The 22,344-nt window shown below is 42.2% G+C and overlaps 1 protein-coding gene across 1 annotated transcript in view; it reads left to right on the top strand.

The window, feature by feature from the left end:
* Window positions 1-2,519: 2,519 nt before the first annotated feature.
* LOC307213777 (uncharacterized protein) overlaps window positions 2,520-22,344 on the top strand; it is a 93,386-nt gene continuing 73,561 nt past the window's right edge. Inside the window, exons 1-2 of the mRNA XM_079971957.1 lie at window positions 2,520-2,577; window positions 10,275-10,413. Of these exons, the coding sequence (XP_079828083.1) occupies window positions 2,561-2,577; window positions 10,275-10,413 (156 nt within the window). The 5' untranslated portion in view covers window positions 2,520-2,560. The remainder of the gene's footprint in view (window positions 2,578-10,274; window positions 10,414-22,344) is intronic.

Raw genomic sequence — 22,344 nt, 5'->3', positions numbered from 1 at the left:
AAATGGAACAGTCCACACCTAGTAACACCTTTTATCAGCTTTGACTAAAGAAATGAGACCTGGCCACAATCATATATGCCCTGATAACATCTAGGTTAGATTTCTGCCAAGTGTCTGTATGCAACCGCCATTGAAGACTGGTGGAACATGCTGCAGTTAGACTCTTAACTGGTACAAAAAGAAACTAAAGAAATAAAAACAACCAAGTCCACGCAGCAAAACTTCTCAGTTGGAGAATGCATAAGAAGGAAATAAAGTTCTGGGAGAGGAGGAGCCAAATGACTGGTGGTCCCGGTGACACCAGTGGAGTGGGCCCTGCTCTCTCACCTCAGCTTTAGTTGCAGCAAAATGGAATGGTTGTTAGGACATTGTTTTGTATAATAGTAGTCACTTGTTGTGTAGAATCAGTAGGTTGGTCAGAGGCAGAGGTGGTCTCAATGAACGACCTCATGGGATCATGAACACAAGAATGGAGTGACTAGACAGGGCTCCATGTCTTCCCATTTTGTTTGCAGGTGCCCCATAAGCATGGCAGAGCTAAATGCAAGTCTTTCACTCTTGATGCTGAAGGTCACATTTGACTCCAAACTTGGGGAAGGGTAAGACTGGACAGCCCCAAAGGCATGCCTGCCATCCTTGAGAGCTCGTTCCCTGCCATAGCACTTGTCATAAAATTAGGTCACTGACAAGCCTGGATCTTGCTGTCTTTTCTCTGCAGAAAGGATCTCAGTCTTACAGGAAGAAAAAGGTGCCATTTCATTCATTCAGACGGAGAGTACTTACCAGGCCAAGCTTCAAGGTCAAGTCCTCCCTTGGGCCTCTTCCATCTATATGAATTAAATGGCTTCGGCAGGAATATGAAACAGTGTAAATACATCATTGTTAGTGCGTGTTCTCAGCGAGGCTTCAGGAGCACCGAACATGCAGCCACTTGTAATGAGACTCGGTTCCTAGTCATTTCATTGCAATAGCTGCTTAGGCTCAATTACAGCCAGGGCTTCTCATTATCTCTTAGTTGCCAAGTTATTACCTTGTAGGAGAACAATTATTTATTTTTTACCACCTTGCCCAGGACATGCTTGTCACAGATTCTCAGGAAGGCTCATCATCATGTTCAAAGCAGAAAGAGAGTGAGAAAGCTCTCTATGTCCCTGTACACTTTCATGGCTCCATTCATCAGAGTTTTGAGTTATGCAAGTGTCACTGGGCAGAGGAGCCTTGGCTCAGAGCAACCATCACTCTTTCTTCGTCCCTCTATACCTATGTCCCATGTCCTTGGTTTTCTCTCACTTGTGTAGGCAAAAGTGGGAAGTGGGGGGTCAGATTTTGCACCACCTCCAGTAGCAGGTTTTATTTTATTGCATTTATTATTGCATTTATTATATCCCATCTCTTCTCCAAGGAGATCAAGGTGGCCCTCTTCCTTCTCATTTTATACTCACAAGAATCTTGTGAGGTAGGCTAGCCTGAGAGACTGTGACAAGTCCAAGGTCACCCAGTGAGTATCATAACCCTGAGCACAAACCATGGAAGATTACACCCATACATTATCCAGCAAAGTCAATGAAACTGAAGGACAAAGGCCCGACAACACCCATTAATGTCAGTGGGCCCTGACGCAGTGAGTTGTTTATGGATCACTCCTGTTGGGTCAAGGAGGAAGCTTCCTGGCTTGAGACTCAGATTCACCTTCCTGCTCAGCTGAGCAAGTGACTGTGGGCAAGTGTCAGAGCTACGTCATTGGCAGCTGTTAAAGCTGAGTAAGGCATCACGCCAATGGCCAGCTAGAAGTCAGTGCCAAGGAACATACCAAAGCTAGCAAGGCAATTGTTGCCTGGAAAGTTCTAACCCAAAGAGGAAATCTGTATAGCCCTTCCTACTCCGAGAAGCCCCATTGCCCAGCTTGGGTGGGCAGAGCCAATTCAGTACCCAGGAACTATTTTTACCCAGGAAGATGTTCTGCACTGCAGCCTTGGAGGCTCACTACACAAGGGCAGCTGTGAGTTGAACTGTGGATGCACAGCAATAGCTGCTGGTCACTTGCGCTGCCAATCAGTGGCTCCTGATAGCAGGTTATTGTTCATTCTGTAATGCCCAACTGCTGGGCAGATAAAACAGGGTAAGAATGGTAAAACATTGTATTTCAAGACAAATCCCATAGAAATGGTAAAGATTACTGGTGGGAGGACAGCATGGCAGCAGACAAAGTGTGGATGAGAAACACCATATGAATCTCTCCATTCCTACTCAAATGCTATAAAATGCACCCTCAATTGAAGGTCTTGAGCACAAAGACATTCTTCTTTCAAATTGGGACAAATACTGAAAACTCCCCCCCCCCATATGAAGCACACATAGCATTTTATACCACCTTTCCCCAAACATTTATTTCCCCATCCCTCTGGAGAATATCATCTCTACAAATGCAAATTAAGATTGGGACTGAACTCCTAATTAAAAATGTGACACATATCATCCCACACCTCCTTCTTAGGCTTAACTGTTCCTAAGATTTTCCCCGAAGGATGGTTTTATCCTTGAAGGCTCTTTCTAGACAGAGATGCTTAACTTCTCCAGGTATGCAAATCATCGAGTTAGTCACCACAGGTGAGTAAGTGTGCATCTCACATATCTGGGACTGTGTGAGAGGTTGTTTTTTTAATTTTATTTTTACAGGTATCAAAATGTAATAGGCAAATTCTATGCTATTCATATATTGGTGTGTCTAATTTGTATAATAAGGAATTTTGGAGGTGGTGAAGCATGCCACTTGAATTGAAGGATGGATTTCTATTACCATTTCAGGTTTGCAACTCACAACTGAATCCAAATTGTGAAGACATTTTCAATACTATCCCATTTATTGTGGCTGGCCTAGTTATTTTATTTAGGGACTTTTATGTACCCAGTAAGGCCATTTCTATTTTGTTTAAGACTATATAGCCTGAAATATAATAAAATATAAACAACGTATCTTGTGGACATCATGGGAGAGATCTGGCTTCAGAGCAGTGCATGAGGAAAGGATCTAGGTGTCACCCTGATCATGAGCTAGCTGCTAAAAAGAACAACACTCTAATGAAGGCACCCCCAACCTTCAGCCCTCCAGATGTTTTGGACTACAATTCCCATCATCCCTGACCACTGGTCCTGTTAGCTAGGGATCATGGGAGTTGTAGGCCAAAACATCTGGAGGGTTGCAGGTTGGGGATGCCTGCTCTAATGCAATCTTAGGCTGCATTAACAGGAGCATAAGAAGGAATACTTCCATTCTGTTCTGCACTGGGTCAGGCTCTGCCCCTGGATGCCACATTTTCAGAAGGACATTGGCCAACTGCAGCATGTCCACAAGAGGGTGATGCTGATGGCATCATCATCTGATGAGTATTTGGCGCAGAGTATTTAAACCAAGTCCCGTGAATAATGTTTGAAAGATATGAGTATGTTTAGCCTGGAGAAGAAAAGATTATGGTATGGTGCTGGATATGATAGCTGTCTTCAAATATCAGAAGGACTGTCATGCAGAAGATGGAGTAGACTTGCTCTCTCTTGTTTCCAGAGGGCAGGATGAGCACAAATGGTTGCCATTTGTAGGATGTTCTTAAGCAGAGGTGGACAGTCACCACCTTCTGCTAGTGATGCTGTAACTGCATCCTGAATTGTTTATCCTTCACTGAGCAAGAGATGGATCAGGTGGCCTCCAAGATGCCTCCCAGCACCATGGGTCTATGAATCAACTTTGTCATAGCGGCCATGTCTCATACTTTTCCAAAGCATTCATTCGGATTCAGAACTTTCATTTGCCTCCAGTATTCAGAATAAAGAACCCTAGTGATAACTTTACATGGAGTCACTACCCATTTCACTGCTTTGGTGAATTTATTACGCCAAGAACAAGGAATTTGCAGTCTTGATGAATCAAGTTAGAATAGATATGTGTGTGTGTGTGTGTGTGTGTGTGAGGGAGAGAGAGAGAGAGAGAGAGAGAGAGAGAGATATTCAGCGGTTCAGTGAACTCTCTGTTTTGTTTCCTCCCCATGCTAAATCTAGCCTCCCGTTAACATACCAAGTTGGTAAATAAATAATTGGCCACAGCTCTGCTGCCCATACTACTGAGTATGACTGACTCTAAGATGTACCTCATTCTTGACAAATGATGTTTGCTCCAATAACAGTTGTCTGGAAGGGTCATTAATTATTGAAACTCATTTTCCTACAAGGGGAAGAAACTCAAATGAGGATTTGCTTCTTGTCATTACAGTTGTTACGTTGTTTAAATGCCAGTGTGGCTTGTAACATTTTTCTTCCTTGCTTGGCTTTGTGGGTGTTTTCAAACAGCGCTCTGAAAAAAGGGAGCTGAAGAATGGTTGAAGTAGTCATTCAAATGCTCCAGGGCTAACCGAAAGTATTTGGGTTTACCTGGCTCTCTCCAGGTAGTAGGTGGGAAAACGTGAATCCCCAGGTGGACAAGAATGGCTTATTATTATTATTTCATTGACTCGGGGTGTGTGTGTCCTGCCTCCTCCCCTTTACCAATTGATATCAATTTCCAGGACTCAGTGGTGAGAGGGAGGCAGAGAAACAAACACCAGGCTGCATGACATCACTAGGGCCTGTTCCCTATGACATCACCATGGATCGCCCATAGGCCTCAAGTTTGGGCCTTGAAATTTCAGGGTCTGTGATGTGCCTGACCTGGCAATTCTCATATGAGAAGACTGTGGTCTGGATCAAATGTCACCTCAAGCCATGGTTTGGAGATTAGGAATGCACACCCCACATTCCCTTCTCTGATTGGCTGCAGCTATAGACGCTTTTGCATCCACAGCAGGGCTAACTTTGCTTGGCTATGGCCAGGATTGATGAGAACCAAATTACAAGTCATGGTTCCAATCCATGGTTTTAGTGCTGTCATGGTCAGCGCTAACCATAGCCATCCCCAGTTTGACTGTAATGGCAAGCTATTGTTACAGAAAAGCATAGAAGGGCAGTTGGTTTGTTAAGAACAGGAGGGAACATAATCCTTCTGCATCTCCACACCAATTGTAAGGGAACATGATGACTAAGTGACTTGTGCTTCTTGTTCTCTTCTTTGTAATGAAGCAGAACCCCTGCCATGAGAAACACAAGCTCCAAATTTAGAGATACTTTGCACATTCCACTTCAGGGGAAGACACACAAGTGCCATTTTGGATATTACAAAGCAGCTCAGAAAATACCACCCTCCATTTTCTGCTTTCTTCTCTCTTCTTCACCTTGCCTTTCTGCTTAGACAGAGTTCAGCCCTAGGACAAGCTTAAAATGATAAGGAGAATTAAAACTGTTCCTCTAATGAAGGTACAACACAAGTCCAAAGGGGCTGCCAGCCTGTGCCTTTAGCTTCATCTCCATTGCTGCATGTCTCCAGGTTCCCCACATGTTTCAGGATAAAATCTGAAGCTAGGAGCCTGTTTCACTGACATAGGCTCCCCATGCAAAAGCCCTCATGGAGGGGCATGCAGCAAGGCTGATGAATGGCATGGTTGGGGCAGAGTTGGTGTAGCTTGAGGAGGCAGCACAGTATGAGGAGAGTCGCAAGCGCCAGACAGAGATGTCCAGGGCCTGAAGTTCCCCATCTTCCCTCTAATGGATCCTGCCAGTTCAGTTTCCTGAACGCCTCCCAGGATCAAATATCTCATTTTGTTCTGATGTCCGGACATCCAGAGAACCTGCCTGGAAATTAGGAGGAGGAAACAGGCCATGAAGAGCACATCTGGCACAGCGCAAGGGTAGATATGTCTGCCAGGAAGTCAGCCCCATTGAGTTTGATGCGATTTATGCCTGGGTCAGTATAGGATTGCAACCTAAATTATTTATGGCATCTGCTTCCGAATCGCTTGGCCTTTGAATGTGGTATATTTGCCACACAAAGAACCAATTGAAAGAATGGAATGGAGCTCTGGTGGCACATTTCTAAAGATGGTGAGTGCCTGTTGTCAGTTAGGTCAAGTATCGCAAGGGACCTATGCGACTCCCAAACACCTTGCTGTGAAATAGGAGAATGTTGCTAAAAGCCACCAGTGGTTTGTTTTTTTTAAAGGAAGAAGGTAATATGCATTCTGCAAGGTTTCTTCTACAAATGCTCCTCCATTTATTATTGCACTAAAATATTTATACTAGATGCTTTCCCAAGAACCAGGCTGATTGTGAAAACAATTTCCTGGCTTTTTCCTTTCATGGGTGTATGCTGAAGTTCAGATTTACAACCTGTGGGGCTATATTCCGTGCTTGTTTATACGATTATGAAGTTGTGTAACTCTTCTGAAAGCAGACTCCAGTTGCACCAAGCTTCTACATGCATGGAAATGAGAGCAGAGCTTGACTTTCAGATCACGTGGAGCTTGCTTGATAGTTCTGTGCTACCAAGGAAGGGACTGGAAATGACGGGGGCAGTCGCACTTGTTGGGTGCCATGGTTAAGCTCAAACAGAAAAATAATAGACTTACAAATTCCATATTATGCTGCATCTTATTTGGTGTTCTGTGTATGAAACGAAGGCAAGAGCTCAAAGATTTATTAGTGGTGCTTTAGAGCATTATTGAAATTAAGATTTAACTAGCTGTGTAATTTGCTGGAACCAGAGTTTTAGCATTTTTGATATAGTATATGTTGTTATTTGCAAAGATGTACTAAACTGCTTTCATGGAAGCAAAACAACCACAATGTCTTTATTTCTTTTTTTTTTTAAATCAATTTTTATTGAAATTTTTAAACATAAATGCAAATATAATAAACAATGTAACATATATAATAACATAACTTCTTAACTTCTTTAGACTCCCTCACGTCTTCCGCTCCCACTTGCATCTTTGTCAATTCTTCCCCGCAATTTATCATCCTGTTTACATTCTTATGTCCCATTCATTTAGAGTATAATCTAATGGTTCTCCCAAAGGTTTAAAGTTTCCCCTCAATCTCACTTATCATCCTAATTGCATCTAGTTTAGTGGTGGTCAATTATTTATAATCTAGCCTCCATCTTAACATTCAACCAAATTGCAATACTTTTTTAAATAAGTCTTAAATTTTTTCCAATCTTCTTCAACCTTCTCTTCTCCCAGGTCTCGGATTCTGCCGGTCATCTCGGCTAGTTCCATATAGTCTATCAGTTGCATCTGCCACTCTTCCAGTGTGGGTAGATCTTGAGTTTTCCAGTGCTTAGCGATGAGTATCCTTGCTGCCGTTGTTGCATACATAAAAAATGTTCGGTCCTTCTTTAACACCTTCTGGTCGACAATACCCAAAAGGAAGGCCTCTGGTTTCTTAGTAAAGGTATACTTAAATACCCTTTTCAACTCATTATATATCGTTTCCCAAAAGGCCTTCACTCTTGGGCAAGTCCACCAGAGGTGAAAGAATGTTCCATCATTTTCTTTACATTTCCAACATTTGTTATCAGACAAATGGTATATTTTGGCAAGTTTAACTGGGGTCATGTACCATCTATATATCATTTTCATTACATTTTCCTTCAAAGCATTACATGCAGTGAAGTTCAACCCAATGGTCCACAACCTTTCCCAGTCCTCAAACATAATATTATGCCCTATATCCTGTGCCCACTTTATCATAGCCGATTTAACCATTTCATCTTGTGTGTTCCATTTTAACAGCAAGTTGTACATTCTTGAAAGTATCTTAGTCTTAGGTTCTAACAGTTCTGTTTCCAATTTCGATTTCTCCACCTGGAACCCTAACTTTTTGTCATTTTTAAAAACTTCATTAATCTGAGCGTAATGTAACCAGTCTCGCACTTTGTCCTTAATTTTCTCCAAACTCTGCAATTTCCAATTGTCTCCACACAATGTCTTTATTTCTAAGGTACATTCCTACGAAAGTATTATTTAATTGAGTGAACTCTGGTTACACCCACCCCTTATGCTTAAAGCATTCTGATACCTTTTTAAGTCATGGTTCCCCCCCAAAGCATCCTGGGAACTGTAGTTTGCTAAGGATGCTGAACATTGTTACAAATTCCTATTCCCCTCACAGAGCTACAATTCCCAGAGTTTCTTGGGAAGAAGGATTGATTGCTAAACTACTCTAAATTGTAGCTCTGTGAGGGGAACAGGGGTCTCCTAACAATGCTCAGCATCTTTAGAAACTACCGGTCCCAGGATATTTGGACGAAACCAAGACTACAAATGAATGCTTTTAATGTAATTTGTGGATGTGGCCCATACAGTGCTTTTTTTATGGGGGTTATGCAGCGGTATGAACAGGGGCATAGCTAGCTGCTCTGACACCCAGAGCGGCGGGGGTGGGGGGCAGTGCGGTGAGCTGCCCGCAGAGCCTGCCTAGTGGATGCCCAGGAGAGATATGTGGATCAGGCGCACTGCAGGCCAGGCCCTGCAGTAAGTGCCAACCCCCGTGGTGTGCCATTTGTCACCCCCTTCAAGGGTGACACCTGGGGCGGAACGCAACCCCCTTGCTATGCCCCTGGGTATGCATACCCCTAAACATTTTTTGATTCTAAGTTTGGTCTCATTGAGGGGCTGTATTTCAAAATGAGTAGGAAAATGAGAGCACCCGTAAACATTTTTTTAAAAGAAAAAAAGCACTGGGTCCATATATCCAGAAATGCTTATGGGGGGGTGGGGTGCTGAAACTTTTCAGCCTGTAGTGTAGATTGATCCTTAGCACCCCCATCAGTTGGAATTTTGAAAAGTTGGTGGGGCCACACACTTGCCAGTCACATGATGTCACCACGACGTGTCAGGTGACACATTTATTCCTTGCAGCGTTACTTGAACTCAAGTTGTCCTGCAGTGGAAGTGATTCTTTGGGTAACTAGGCCCCACATTATTTAGGAATTTAAACCAACATATTACATGACTAGAAGCCAATGCAGATGATAAAGCAGTGGCATTATATGCTCATGTACTGCTAGCAATCTCGCTGCTCTATTGTAGACCGAATTATGTTTCCAAACTGTTTTCAAGGCAGCCCTGTGCACAATGCATTATAGTAATCCAGTGACATTTCCATATTCTAAGTGTTCTTCAATGCAACTCGGTCACTCCACGGGCATGAACAAATACATATTCACAATCAGTGACCAAGGATCATTTTCTAGTTTTTAAAACTAAATTGTCCCACCACCCAATAATTTCCCCCATTCACTTCTTTTGTCCTTATTGGTGATGCATAATCTTTTGTATTTTTTAAATTGGGTTCCCTGGCACCTAATACAAGCTGCAGGCTTGGTGCCCCCTCTATGATACACCTGTGATACCTGCCCACTTAGGAACCAATGAATCCATTCTAATAAACCCCAGTATGAAGGCTGTTTATGAGGAGCAGGAATATTACCTTGGACTCTGGTAGGCAAAGCTTTCTGTTCTTTAGGTATAATTTTAGGCACAGTATATTAACAATGCATACCTTCTGAGAACTCACTTTTGTTTCATTGGATGACTCCAGGTTCTAGTATTATGAGGGGGGGTGGGAATCTCTCTAGCTACTCTAACCACTCTGTGAATAATCTTACCTCCATTATGCACCCACTTACTCACATTTTTTCTAAACCAAAAGGCCTCAGACATTGAAACTTTCCTCAAAGGGGAGTGGCCCGAGCCCTTTGATCACTGTGGTGCCCTTTTCCTAGAGTTGCCAGCTCTAGAATGTCTATTTTGAGATGTGCCCTTCAGAGCCATCTAATTTCAATAACCATCTATTAACCAGAGCTAAACAGGATTTTCCCTCTCCTTCGCAATGGCCTTATTCTGAAAGGAAATGCTGCAATGTCCACAAGAATAAAGAGAGAAAAGCTGTAAACATACTTTTTAAAAAGAGAGAGAGAGAAGAAAAATGGGGCTTAAGCATTCTGATGTCTATTTTGGCTTTATCACTATTCACTGAAATAGTCTATAACCAAGAGCACAAAAGGACACCATTCTACTGTTGCAGGTAGCAATAAGATAGATATTTTATTACTACTACTGTAGACAAATATAAACTGATAAACCAATATCATTTCTCCCCCATTATTCATTTTGTATATTCCAAGGTCTGGGCTTTGCTAGTATTGTCAGTCCTGTTATGTTGGATTCTATATAAAATGGCAAAGCCTAATAATAATGGAACCTAAGAGTTTCACAAGGAAAAAAATGCACACATTTCAAAGAAAAGCAGGTAACCATCTGTGATCCAGCATAGGCATCAGGGAGTTTGTATTGTACTGCTGTATTTCTTTGTTACCTGCTTACTTTTTCTTTTTCTTTTGTAAATTGCAGGCTATTTACCAAAAAGAGACAAGAAGAATCACAACTAGTTTGGGGGAGTATCTTATTTTTCACTTGCTTATTATCTGCATGTTTCAGCAAAGAAGAAGAAAAGATTTGCTGCAGTACAGCAGCATTGCTTCAAAGACAGGTGATTATATAAAACATTGCCAATCACATTTGTGCAGAGTTTGGAATGCAAAATGAAAACAAGTCCTGGCTTAGACAACTTGCTGCAAAGATGAGCTTTGACACTCACCTACGCTCTAAAATATTGTAATAAGACCAAGGTTGGACTAAATCAGTTTCTGGGACCCCCCCTGCCAACCCTATAGCCCTGACCATGAAAAGAGACTGCCCAATAGGTCAAATGGGATGGAGAAGTTTGGCAGATTCCCTTTTGTTGGGAGACTAGGCCTTTGTAAAACTAAAGAGAGGGTCAGGTACGGGTGATGAGTTGCTATAGAAACTTGGTATCTGAAGAAGTGTGCATGCACACGAAAGCTCATACCAATAACTTACTTAGTTGGTCTCTAAGGTGCTGCTGGAAGGAATTTTTTATTTTATTTTATTTATTTTGTTTTGTTTTGACTACGGCAGACCAACATGGCTACCTACCTGTATATAGAAACTAAATGACTGTAGGCACTTCTGGAAAGGGTCATGCCTTGGTCATCTCCCCTCTCTTGGCAGTAGATGATGCCATCAAGGTATCTGTTGTGTGAAAGAGAACAATAGACTGCTGTGGCATTGGCAACTCTTAGAAACCTAATGGGAGAGTAGGATGTGCTAAAGCTGTGAACTTTCCATTTTATGCTCACTGTAGACCAGGCATAGGCAACCTTGGCCCTCCAGATGTTTTGGGACTACAACTCCCATGATCCCTAGCTAACAGGACCAGTGGCCAAGGATGATGGGAATTGTAGTCCCAAAATGTCTGGACGGCCGAGGTTGCCTATGCCTGGGGTAGACAAATGTGTAATTAAAACCTTAAGGCCATAAGTCCCAGTGACTTTCAATTCAAGGAAACCAGTTCCAGAGCAGGCACTGGAATGGGGGGCTTGTAACAATATAAACGATGAAGGGCTATTGGATGTGGTGAATCCATGCCTGCATCTGCCATGATCCCGCTGCACTCCTCCCCCCCCCCCGCTCCAATGGCAGAACATCTACACTGGTGGAACTTTTCACCAGCTTGTGGAGCAGAGGACTTCTGATGGTGTAAGTGTCATTCTGCCGTCAAACATCTGACACTGCTCTGGAGCAGCACTTACGTTGCTTCCTACTGACCCTCAGTCGCCTTTCAATGTGCGGTTTAGATTACACTATTCTGTCAGGCTTGAGGAATCCTCTCCTTTCCCCCAATGGCACCAAAAGGCAGGGAGGAAACAAGAAAGTTCTTATGTATGATTTATTCAGTCATCACAGTAAAAGACAAAGAATTCCTGTCATTCCTCCATAACGGAGTTGCTCGCACTGAGCTCCTCCCCCTTCCCTCTCTAGCAACAACATCTGCTTCTACGGCATCTGTCCGTGGACAATCATCTCTGTCTTCTGTGTTCTAGCACCCTTAACAAACCCCACGTTTTGGGAGAAGGGGGATCGGTTATGCTCTCCAGTGACGTGTCAGCTGGCTGCTCTGCCTCCTCCTCCTAACACTCTGCTGTTTGCCTGTCTCTGAGCTGCTATCATCCTCAAAGCTCTACTGTAACTCAAGACTGCCTTCATCCTCTCTGGAAGCTACAGGAGAAGGGGAGTGGGAGAGCTCCACCATTCCTCCTCCTCCTCAGTACAATCCCGGACATCTTCTTGGCAGGGGGTTGGACTCGATGGCCCTTGTGGTCTCTTCCAACTCTATGATTCTATGATTCTAAACCCGCTTAACTGAGAGTAATCCCATTCGAATGTCCCATTCAGGTAAGGGTCATAGCTGAGGGGTAGAGCACTTCCTTTGCATGCAGAAGGTTCCAGGTTCAATCCCAGAAAGGGCTAGGAGAGACCCCCTGTCAAAAACCTGCTGCCAGTCAATGTTGGCCATGCAGAGCTAGATGGACCAAGGGACTGACTCAATACAAGGCCACTTCCAATGTTCCTTATGATGGAAATTGCTTCTGAGTAGGCATGTATAGATTTGCACTGTAACTGGAAGATTTAAACATGAAATATCCAATAATGTTAAATACAAAGCAAAACGTTTTAAATGCACTTTTGAATATTCTCTCCTGAAAGTCCAATTTTGAAACTCGCAATCTGATATTGGAAAACCTGTTTAGACTCTTCCATTTCTGGGGTATCTTTCCATTTGTGGAACACATTGCATGCAACTATTAAACGGGTAGGCTCCAGCCCAGTCAGCTCCTCAGCTCCATGAGTCCCGTTTCATGCCCAGCAATAGGCAAGCCTTGCTTGGTTCAGAGTCCTCGTGGTGTTGGTGGCAACGCATGATTTAAATGGTATCATTTCCCAAAAATAATCAGACTGCAGATATTTCCAGGAAGCCCAGTTAGTAGCTGTTCCTCCTGCTGAGAAATGGAAGAATGTTAACAATTTCTAATGTGATTTGCTAGGTACTCCACTAATCCAATTAGTCCGTATCATCCAATTAGCTCACATAATCCAGATTAAATTATGCCGTAAGCAAAAGGGAGGTGTGCTGGGTGCCAGAGGTGCCACTAGGCTAAACCTTACAGCTGGTCGAGGCTCACCCCAAGAGCCAGCCATGCGAGCTAGGAATGAAACGAAATTTTGTACACCTTTAAAATAGGGAAGCGACTTGGTATTTACAATACAGAATTTTAAGTATCTATTATTCTATATATACCCTGGTAGGATTGTATCCATTGCCACAGCTCCACTAGCAGAGTGGATTTCCATGCATGTGATAGAGCTTCATCTTCCTTCCAGCTCCCCATCCCTGTGCACCCTCAAAATCAGCTATGGGGGGATTAGGGGCCCCTCCAAAGCAGATTTGTGCGGGGGAGGAAAGGAAACTGAAGTCCTGTTGCACTGGTGAACCATGCTGGTGCATAATTAGGTAGAGCCCATAATTAGGGTTGCAATCCTAAATAGACTTACTGAGTAAATTCTATTGAATGCAATTCAGACTAAAAATGTGGAGGTTTTTGGTTTAAGTCAGGAGTGTTCTAAACCTTTTTTTTAAAAAAACTGAAACATAGGAAATTGCCTTATACCAAGGGGTAGGTCAGGGATGCAGTCCTGGTCCTCCGTAGTTGCATGGTGCCCTTCTCACACAAGTAAGGTGTGAAGGGGGCTAATGTGGTAGGCATTCCACAAGAAAGGTGCCACCACTAAAAGTCCCCTGCTTCTTGTGAATGCTGGCCTTGCTCAGTCCAAGGAAGGCAACCTGAAAACCCCACCCCAGATAATCTAATGGCCAAGGAGGCTCTCATAAGAGAAAGCAGTCTTCAGAGCACACCTGAGCGATCATTTGTTTAACACTCTTATTGAAGCTTATGCCTAGAACTGTTCCTTTTTATCTACTGCATTATTAACCACAAAAAGGGCATGATCCAGCCAAACACCAGCACTTTTAAGTCCTCACTAATATTGATAGGAGAGAGTTGTGCAAATACAAAGCTCATCCATTAAAATGAATGGGGACTGTAGTACTTAACTTGGGTTGCAATCCTATACGCAGTTCTGAGAGTTTGCTTCATTTAGCTTAACGGGGTTTATGTCCAAGGGACTGGACTGCAAGTTTTCTCTATGATATCTTTTTAAAAAAGAAAAAGAACTGGGCAAAGATTTTTTGAAATGCTGTTCTTAAATAAATAAATGTGAAACAGTATGAAGGCACTCTTCCAAAGCTTGCATCATGCAAGGAATATTTGCTCAACACTTGTTTGGACTTGTTTTTCAAAATGCATATTGGTTAGACTTGAATGCTTCTCCCAGGGTGACTGCTGGAGTCTGGTGTGTAATTATGTATTTAGGACATAGGTTATCTTTCCTTTTAGAAGCAACTGATATGGAAATAAATTGGGCTGTATTTGCAATGGTTAGGGGATGTTTTCACTATTCAAAGTACTCGCAATGCATTTAGCTCAGGGGTCAAGCAAACTTTTTCAGCAGGGGCCAGTCCACTGTGGGGGGCCCGGACTATATTTTGGGGGGAAATGAATGAATTCCTATGCCCCACAAATAACCCAGAGATGCATTTTAAATAAAAGCACATATTCTACTCATGTAAAAACACCAGGCAGGTCCCACAAATAACCTCGAGATGCATGTTAAATAAAAGGGCACATTCTACTCATGTAAAAACACACTGATTCCCGGACCGTCTGTGGGCTAGATTTAGAAGGTGATTGGGCTGGATCCGGCCCCCTGGCCTTAGTTTGCCTACCCATGATTTAGCTCAATTTCTCTCTCTCTCTCTCTCTCTCTCTCTCTCTCTCTGTAGTAGTAATCATTTCTTAGCTTTTGCATTCTATGGTCAGGTCAGTGTGTAGTAATAATTTGAAGAAAATGAAAACAGGTTATGCAGGATTTGTACCTTAAACCCAAGCCAATGAAAACAAAACGTTTGACCTTGTCTCTTTTTATAATGATATTATCTCAGTGACAAGATTTTGCATGTGTGTGTGTGTGTGCACATGTAAGCATTTTTCAAGCACAAAGCAAATTTGCCTAGTGGAATTGCAGCTGCTGGAGTGTTCTGTGCACACCCCTGCTATGAAGTCACAATATTGCAAAGCAATTCCCTTCAAACTTCTCCATATGTAGGATGCCACATATCCGAAATTACTTTTGGAAGGGCTTCCACTGGACAAGATCTCTTCCAGCTCTCCAGTTCTATGATTAGAAGGAGCCTTTGATTTGAAGGGCTGTCCCAGCCAAGCCTGATTTAAAGATCAAGAATCATAAGAAAAGAGAATGGGGGGGGGGGCCTTGAAGTTGCCCCCAACAGGTAGCAGAGTAAGGCAGTCTTCTTCGCTGTGGAGAAATGCACTTTTTTTTTTGTTTTAGACTCTAGTGATTAGTTCTAAATTCACATCTGTACATATAAATCAGCTCTGCCAAATCTTATGCAAATTTGTGGCACAGGGACATGGAAGCTGCCTTCTACTGAGGCCCCATCTACACTATCTATGCAAAGCCTTCTCTCCTTGCTCCCCTCACAGAGCTACAGTTCTCAGCGTGGTTTAACGTTCAACCCCTCTTCCCAGGTAACTCTCAAAATTGCAGCTCTGTGAGGGGAATAGGTGTCTTCTAACAACTCTCAGCACCCTTAACAGACTACAGTCTGAAAGCAGTACCATACCAAAGAACCCTGGGAACTGTAGTCTGTTAAGGGTGCTGAGAGTTGTTATGCTGCAGATGGGGCTTGAGCCAACCCATTGGTCCAGAATAGGCTAAATGCAATACTGAGCAAGATGAACTTAAGAATGGAAAAATGAGAAAGCGAAACTGACATCTTTACCTTTCTCTACTTGCTACCCATTTACACACTCCTCTCCTCTCTATTATCCTCCTCATCTCTCCTTTCTCCGTGTCCCTCCTGGCTTCCTGGCCAAGCTCCCAGGACAGTAGCTGACCCCACTGTCATGGAACGTCCTGGTGGCTCTTGATGCTTCCAGATTTCTCGTGGTCTTGCAAGATGTCAGTAATGGGTGCCAGAGACAGTTGCCACGCTGGATCACTGCCTCAGGAAAGATAAGTGACAGTTCACTGCATCCCGACAGTGGCTCACAGTTCCACTAAAACAATAGTTAAAAACTATCCACAGTCTTAGATACGGAGTTACAAGCTGTTGCACTGTAAGGTCCCCAAGTATACAGTGGTACCTCGGGTTACATACGCTTCAGGTTACAGACTCCGCTAACCCAGAAATAGTGCTTCAGGTTAAGAACTTTGCTTCAGGATGAGAACAGAAATCGTGCTCCGGCAGCACGGCAGCAGCAGGCGGCCCCATTAGCTAAAGTGGTGCTTCAGGTTAAGAACAGTTTCAGGTTAAGAACGGACCTCCGGAACGAATGAAGTACTTAACTCGAGGTACAACTGTATCTTAATTTTCATCAGTTGGGGGGGGGGGGAGTTCAAAATGAAAACCACCAAAAGGAAAATTTCATTATGCAGGCTTAGAAAAAATATGCAGACTGTCACATTGTCATAGAAATATAAAGAAAGACATTTTTTTAACAGATATAGCTCAGAAAATAAACATTTATATATATGTAACAATTGAATTCGCGTAAACTTTATTGGGATATTTCTTTTCTTTACAGAAAGGCATAAATGGGTAACATCAAAGTTGCAAAGTGGTATATTTAATAACATAGGGAGGGTCCTGCTGAATGAAGCCAGTGGCCCATCTAGTCCAGCATCCTGTTCTCACAGGGACCAACCAGATGCCTGTGGGAAGCTGAGAAGCAGGACCTGAGCGTAACAGACTTCTCTCCGTTTGTGATACATAACAATAGGTTTTCAGAAGTGTACTGCATTGCTATTCCCTGAGGGCTTGCCTAAAAATAACAGTTTTTAGTATTTGTCCAAAACCACAGATTGTCGATGCACAATGCAATGCATCCATATGGAGTATATTCCACAAAATGCCATCAGGCTAAATGCTGTCTTCCAAGTAGCTGCCGGGCAGACTTTAGGATCATGTGGCACTACTGAAGAGTTCAGTGTTATTTCCTTACATGAGATAGACTCTAGATAATATTAGCCATCCTTATTTATTAGATTTCTTTTGCCTTGTTCCCTCCCAGTAAATGAAAGTTCATTCCTCTGTATGAAATAACTGATTCACTGTCTGAAAAAAATCCAAAGCTTCTGATTCTGAGCTTCTTATAGGTCCAACTCTGGCACCCAACACCCAGCACCCAGGGGTAATTGCGGGGCCCTCAGCACTCTGGCAGGGCCCACTGATGTTGATGTGTGCCTTGGCCTCACCAACACTGATGTCTGCTTTGGCTCTTCAGCCTGCCTGATTACCTAGTAGTGGCTTTAATGGATGGTGTCTGGGAAGCCTTCTGCCATTTTAATTTCCCAGCATGCCCTGAAATAGCAATGGTTGGGCAGGCTTGTGGTTGATAGTGCTGGACTTTTGACATTACACTGTATTATTATTATTATTATTATTATTATTATTATTATTATCTTTCCCAGAATGCGGAAAGGTGCAAATTGGAAACAGGGAAAGTGGAAATCACTTTCTTATTGTTGGGCTGGATTTCTCTTGCAAAGTAAGAATAAAACTGAACTGAATCAGGAATTGAACCTTCTTCCTTCCGAGTGTTGGACAAAACACCACTCCCTGTTAGTTTTGCTTTCACTTAAAAACAAACCCTGGGCCAAAGTTAAAGCAAAGAGTTGCCTTTCTAATTAAGCAGCATTCAGATATGGCCTTCGCTTTTGCTCACAGGTTGAGTGATGAACTTCAGTGAAAGCAGATGGCCACAATGGTATTAAAACCTAAAGACTTCATTTAGGCTTTTAATTGAAAACAATTGGACCCTGCTGGATGGTAATTACCTTGCCTGTTTGCAAATAACATCCCAGCACTTATACCTATGAAGGAAAAACCCCAGCAACAACCCTGAAACTGAGTTAATAAGAATGCCTTATCTGCATATTGTAAGCAAGGAACATCAAAGACTGTTTCTGCTTTTAGACTCCCTAAGAATGCTTCCAGTGGTCAGCGACATGAAAAAGAAACTGCACAGGAACAGGAAAGGAAAATTGAATTTTCCAATTTTTTAATGAAACAGCCTGCAACACACATAGGTGTGCCTACCTAACTTCTACTCAAGAGTCGACCGATTTGTAATTAAAGTTCGGCATGCCTATGAATTTCAGTAGGCCTATTCTGATTTTAGCTACATACAACCCCAGTCCCTCTCTCTCTGCCTCCATTTCTTTCTGAAGGTATAAACATAAATATAAAGATATAAATTGTTGAATCTCTCTCTCTCTCTCTCTCTCTCTCTCACACACACACACACACACAAACCAATGCAATATTCCAACATTTTCTCTCTCCCACCCTGAAATAACCCATTACAAACATTAAATATACCAGTTTTTATTTTTTATTTTTTAAATATTTTTTATTAAGGATTTTCTTGTTTTACAGAAGTGTAGTGCCTCGTATTTTTTTCTTCTTCTTCTTCTTCCATGTAACGTTTTTACAAATCCGTTTTATTTGTTGAGGCATTAGGGGGAGAAGAAAACAGAAAGAAAAAAGAAAGGGGGGTGGGGAGAGGGAGGATGGAGTTGTACAAATAGACTGGAAGTTCATAGCTGCATTTCACTATGCTGTCATCTTCACTGATATAGTAATTTCCACTTCTCATTTTTAGATGGTGCAGCCTACTATCTGGTACATTTCAAGCTGGCTGTCACCAGAAATTTCAGCAAATGCTTCTGTAACCATTTATATATTATATGTTCAGCCTAATTCAGAAAATAAATCTGTGGCCATACCTAGCCATACAGTCAATATTTATTCAATTCTATTTTCATTTTCCTCTCCTAAATGCTCCTTCTGCTTTCCTCTCATTGCTGATATCCTAACCATCTCCTAGAAAAAACTACCCCTGAAATTGTTCCTTCCCTTCTATGTATGCGAGTTTTCTCTTTCTTTCCCCTAAACCAAGAATAAATATATAGACCTCCATCCCTATTACATATGATTTTCCTCCAAGTTGGCATAGACAGCTGGGAATAGTAGGTAATTTTTACAAAGAGAGGGGACAGGATTCTAGCATGCTTAGAAATCACATCAAGGCTAGCCCAGCCCAACAATACAAACTACTCAAGTGCTCATTGCGACGGTGGCATCAGTGAAACATTGTGTGATTGAAGAACTGCTTCCTAGAATGCTTTGCAGTGATATGCAATCTGTATACGCAATGCAATCTGAAAGTGGCGGCCTAGCATCTTCTGTGGCAAGCTTGGGGCAAGGGTGGGCAGAAGGTCAATTGGGATCAATTGGTATTCCTCTTGTAGTAGATCAGTGAGGGTTCCTAACTCCCAACTGTTTAATAAAAGCAATAAGAAAATGACTTTCCCCCACCTATACTGCTGAGATGAAGAAAGCAAACTGGGAGTAAATGCCGAGAGCTCTGTTCAGTACTGAAAGTTTGCAGAGGAATCCTGTCCTTTAATTTTGTTGGCCTTTTGCACCCTACTCTGATTGGTAGATCTATGAGTTCTTAGCTTAGGGATTGCCAAGGCAGTGAAAACCCCCCCCCCAACAAGATTTCAAAGATGAAAGCCAAGGAGATGACCATATGAACAGAGAGGAAGCCTCTTCCAGCTTGTGACATCTAATTTGCAGCAATGGCTGCACTTCAGGTAGAAATTTAATAGGTGATGCTATACCCATTGTTGCATCTCCATGGAAGGAATAGTAAACACTTAATTTCTGCCTGGCATGCAGCAGTTTAGAAGTGCAAGAGGTTTGCAAACAGAAACATGGTGACCCTACTTGCAGCCCTATTGAACACTTGCAATGTCTAAATTGGCCCTTGGCAGTCTTCTGGTCAATACCCCTATTCTGTAAGTTAACAAGTGTGTAATGGATACAAGCACTTGTGTTTCAGGGAATAAGTCAATCTTTAGCTGCCTAATACTGCATTTGCAGAAGCTTCCAGTGCAAGCAAAGAATCCCCAAACTGCCTCTCTCTTTTTTGGGGGAAGATAATTGTCATTTTCTTTCTGGCACTGCGATCCCTTTGGAGACAATTCTTGATAAGATCCTGCCTAGCAATTTTCTGCGTTCATACTTAGCTTCTACATGGTGGGAAGTGGCATATTGGCCAATGCATCCTGTGTATCTGTAGGTACAAAACTGCAAAGAACTGCATTTATTTTTATGCCTGGAACCTGTGACAAATAAGCAACTAGAAACTAGTTACATCTGAAAAGTAATGTGAGCAAGTGCCATTATTTTTAGCAGGCGGGTAATAACTACTCTCCACTGGTTCTATACGACATAATTGCACACTGTAATTTCTGCTTGCAGCTTTGCAGGGCTTGTGGTGTATAGAAAACTATTTTAAAGGTATATGTAAGGCATAAGCTCTATTGATTTGTAGTACACAAAAGCAATAAACATCTGCTAGCTTTGATTAAAGCTGAAGTGAAGCTGAAGCTCTTAATCAATCTCTAAAGCTGCTCTGAATATATCACAAAGCGATACTGATTATTGCTATTATATGGCAAACTAGGGCATCCAAGAAAGAATGGAAGGAAACGATTCTCTCCCTTCCTCTGGGAGCTATGGATTGTATAATGCTGTCTTTTATTCAGAAATACACCTGGAGGGGTTACCACACAAGCTAAGATATGATGACAAACTGAGAATATGATGCTTTAAGGAAGGATATTATTCAAGGATTCTTCTTCTTTAAGGCTGGGCTGAAACGGGTAAGGGTGCTTTTCATGAACATTGGCTCCCTCTGTGAAAAATATCCCCAGTGGTTTTTTATTTGTGTGTGCAAAACTGTTGCTGGAGAGCAAGTGTGGTCCTTCTGCACATTCTGGTACTGGTGGAATTCAAGAACGGAACATCTTTGTGGCCCTGATTGGCTGCTGCCAGGTGTCCTTTACTGTTTTCCAAAAAAGCTCTTCTTCTGCCTAGGAAAGAAACTGATGTCATTATATAACTGGAATTGGTGACGTGATTACTTCATTGAGGACAAGCAAAGGCTAATGAGATAGAAATGAGGTGGCAGAAGGCTGAGGTCATAGAATGGATGGTACCATGTAAAAACAAACTTCCTAAAAGTTAAAAACAAACAAACAAAGAAACTTGCAGAACAACAAAATAGTTACACTAGAACCTTCCACAACAGATACTTTCAATATTGTAAAAATAATAAAATAACTGTTTTTATATATGTAATTGCTTTAATTGAATTTATACATGCAGTTGTTTTAACTGTTTTTATATAGGCAATTGTTTTATATATGTTTTTACTGTATTGTGAAGTCGCGTTGAGATGCTTCAGAGGAAGTGATCCATAGATGAAATAATAACAATACTACAAATATGCAGTACCCCAGCCATACATTGGAGTCTAGTGTGATTTGTAATGGAGAGGGTCATGTGTCCTGCATTACATTTAGTTAGGTCATGTTTACTCTGCTTTCAGTGTGCTCCCACCACTATATTGGTAAGTCGTATACACACCATGGACATGTTCACACCATACATTTATAGCGCAATGACACTACTTTAAAGAGTCATGGCTTCCCCCAAATAAGAGTGGTTACAAGGCTCCTATTCCCCTCAGAGCTACAGAGCTCAGAGTGATTTTAAAATCAATTCCCCCTCTCAGGGAACCCTGGGGATTGTAGCTCTGTAAAGGAAGCCACAAGTGCTAAGGTTGGGGTAAGATTTGGACTTGGATTTTGTTTAGGCGCCCCAAACCCATGGCTGTTCTCCAAGCCAATACTTGTTCTTTCTATTCTTAGAACAGTCCCCATTTCTTTCTTTTCCTTTTTAAAAACTGCAGCAGTGTGTTAACCTCTGTGGCCCCGTCTTTGCTAAATGGGGAAATGTTGCAAAGCACCATTGTTAGTCTGGATTTGTGATCTATGGGTTAAGCTTTAAAAGAACTCTCTTCACTTGAAAAATCACATTACTGTGAGAAAACTGTTTACTTTCTATTGTTGCAAGTGACACTTAAGACTACTGTAAGTGAAAGAGATTAGAGAGAAAAATTGTCTCTATTTTCTTCTTCTTCCTTTACCTGGCTCTTCCAGTAATGCTACATACAGAGATGAGTTTCGTCAGTTTCTCCATACAGCCCTTCACTCAGATTCTCAAAGGTTCCAGCGGATGAGACAAAATAGACCAGACACAGCACTGTGATCCAAATCCTTCTGTGACCAGGGCTCACCTTGCTGGATATGGCATGAGAAGCAGTGAAACAATATGAGCCACTTCTGCAATTGCAGCCAGTTGTGTACTCAGGCATATACCCTTGTGCAGTGCTAGAAAAATAGGTGCTGGTACTCACCATGAAGTTGTTACAGTAAGTGCCACACTTTTTAACAACAACAAAAAAAGGTGCTGGTACTGCATACTCTTGAGTACCCCCCTAAA

Source organism: Podarcis cretensis (genome assembly GCF_951804945.1).
Source record: "Podarcis cretensis genome assembly, chromosome: 3".
NCBI classification, from domain to species: domain Eukaryota; kingdom Metazoa; phylum Chordata; class Lepidosauria; order Squamata; family Lacertidae; genus Podarcis; species Podarcis cretensis.
This window is presented reverse-complemented; position numbering and strand designations above follow the sequence as displayed.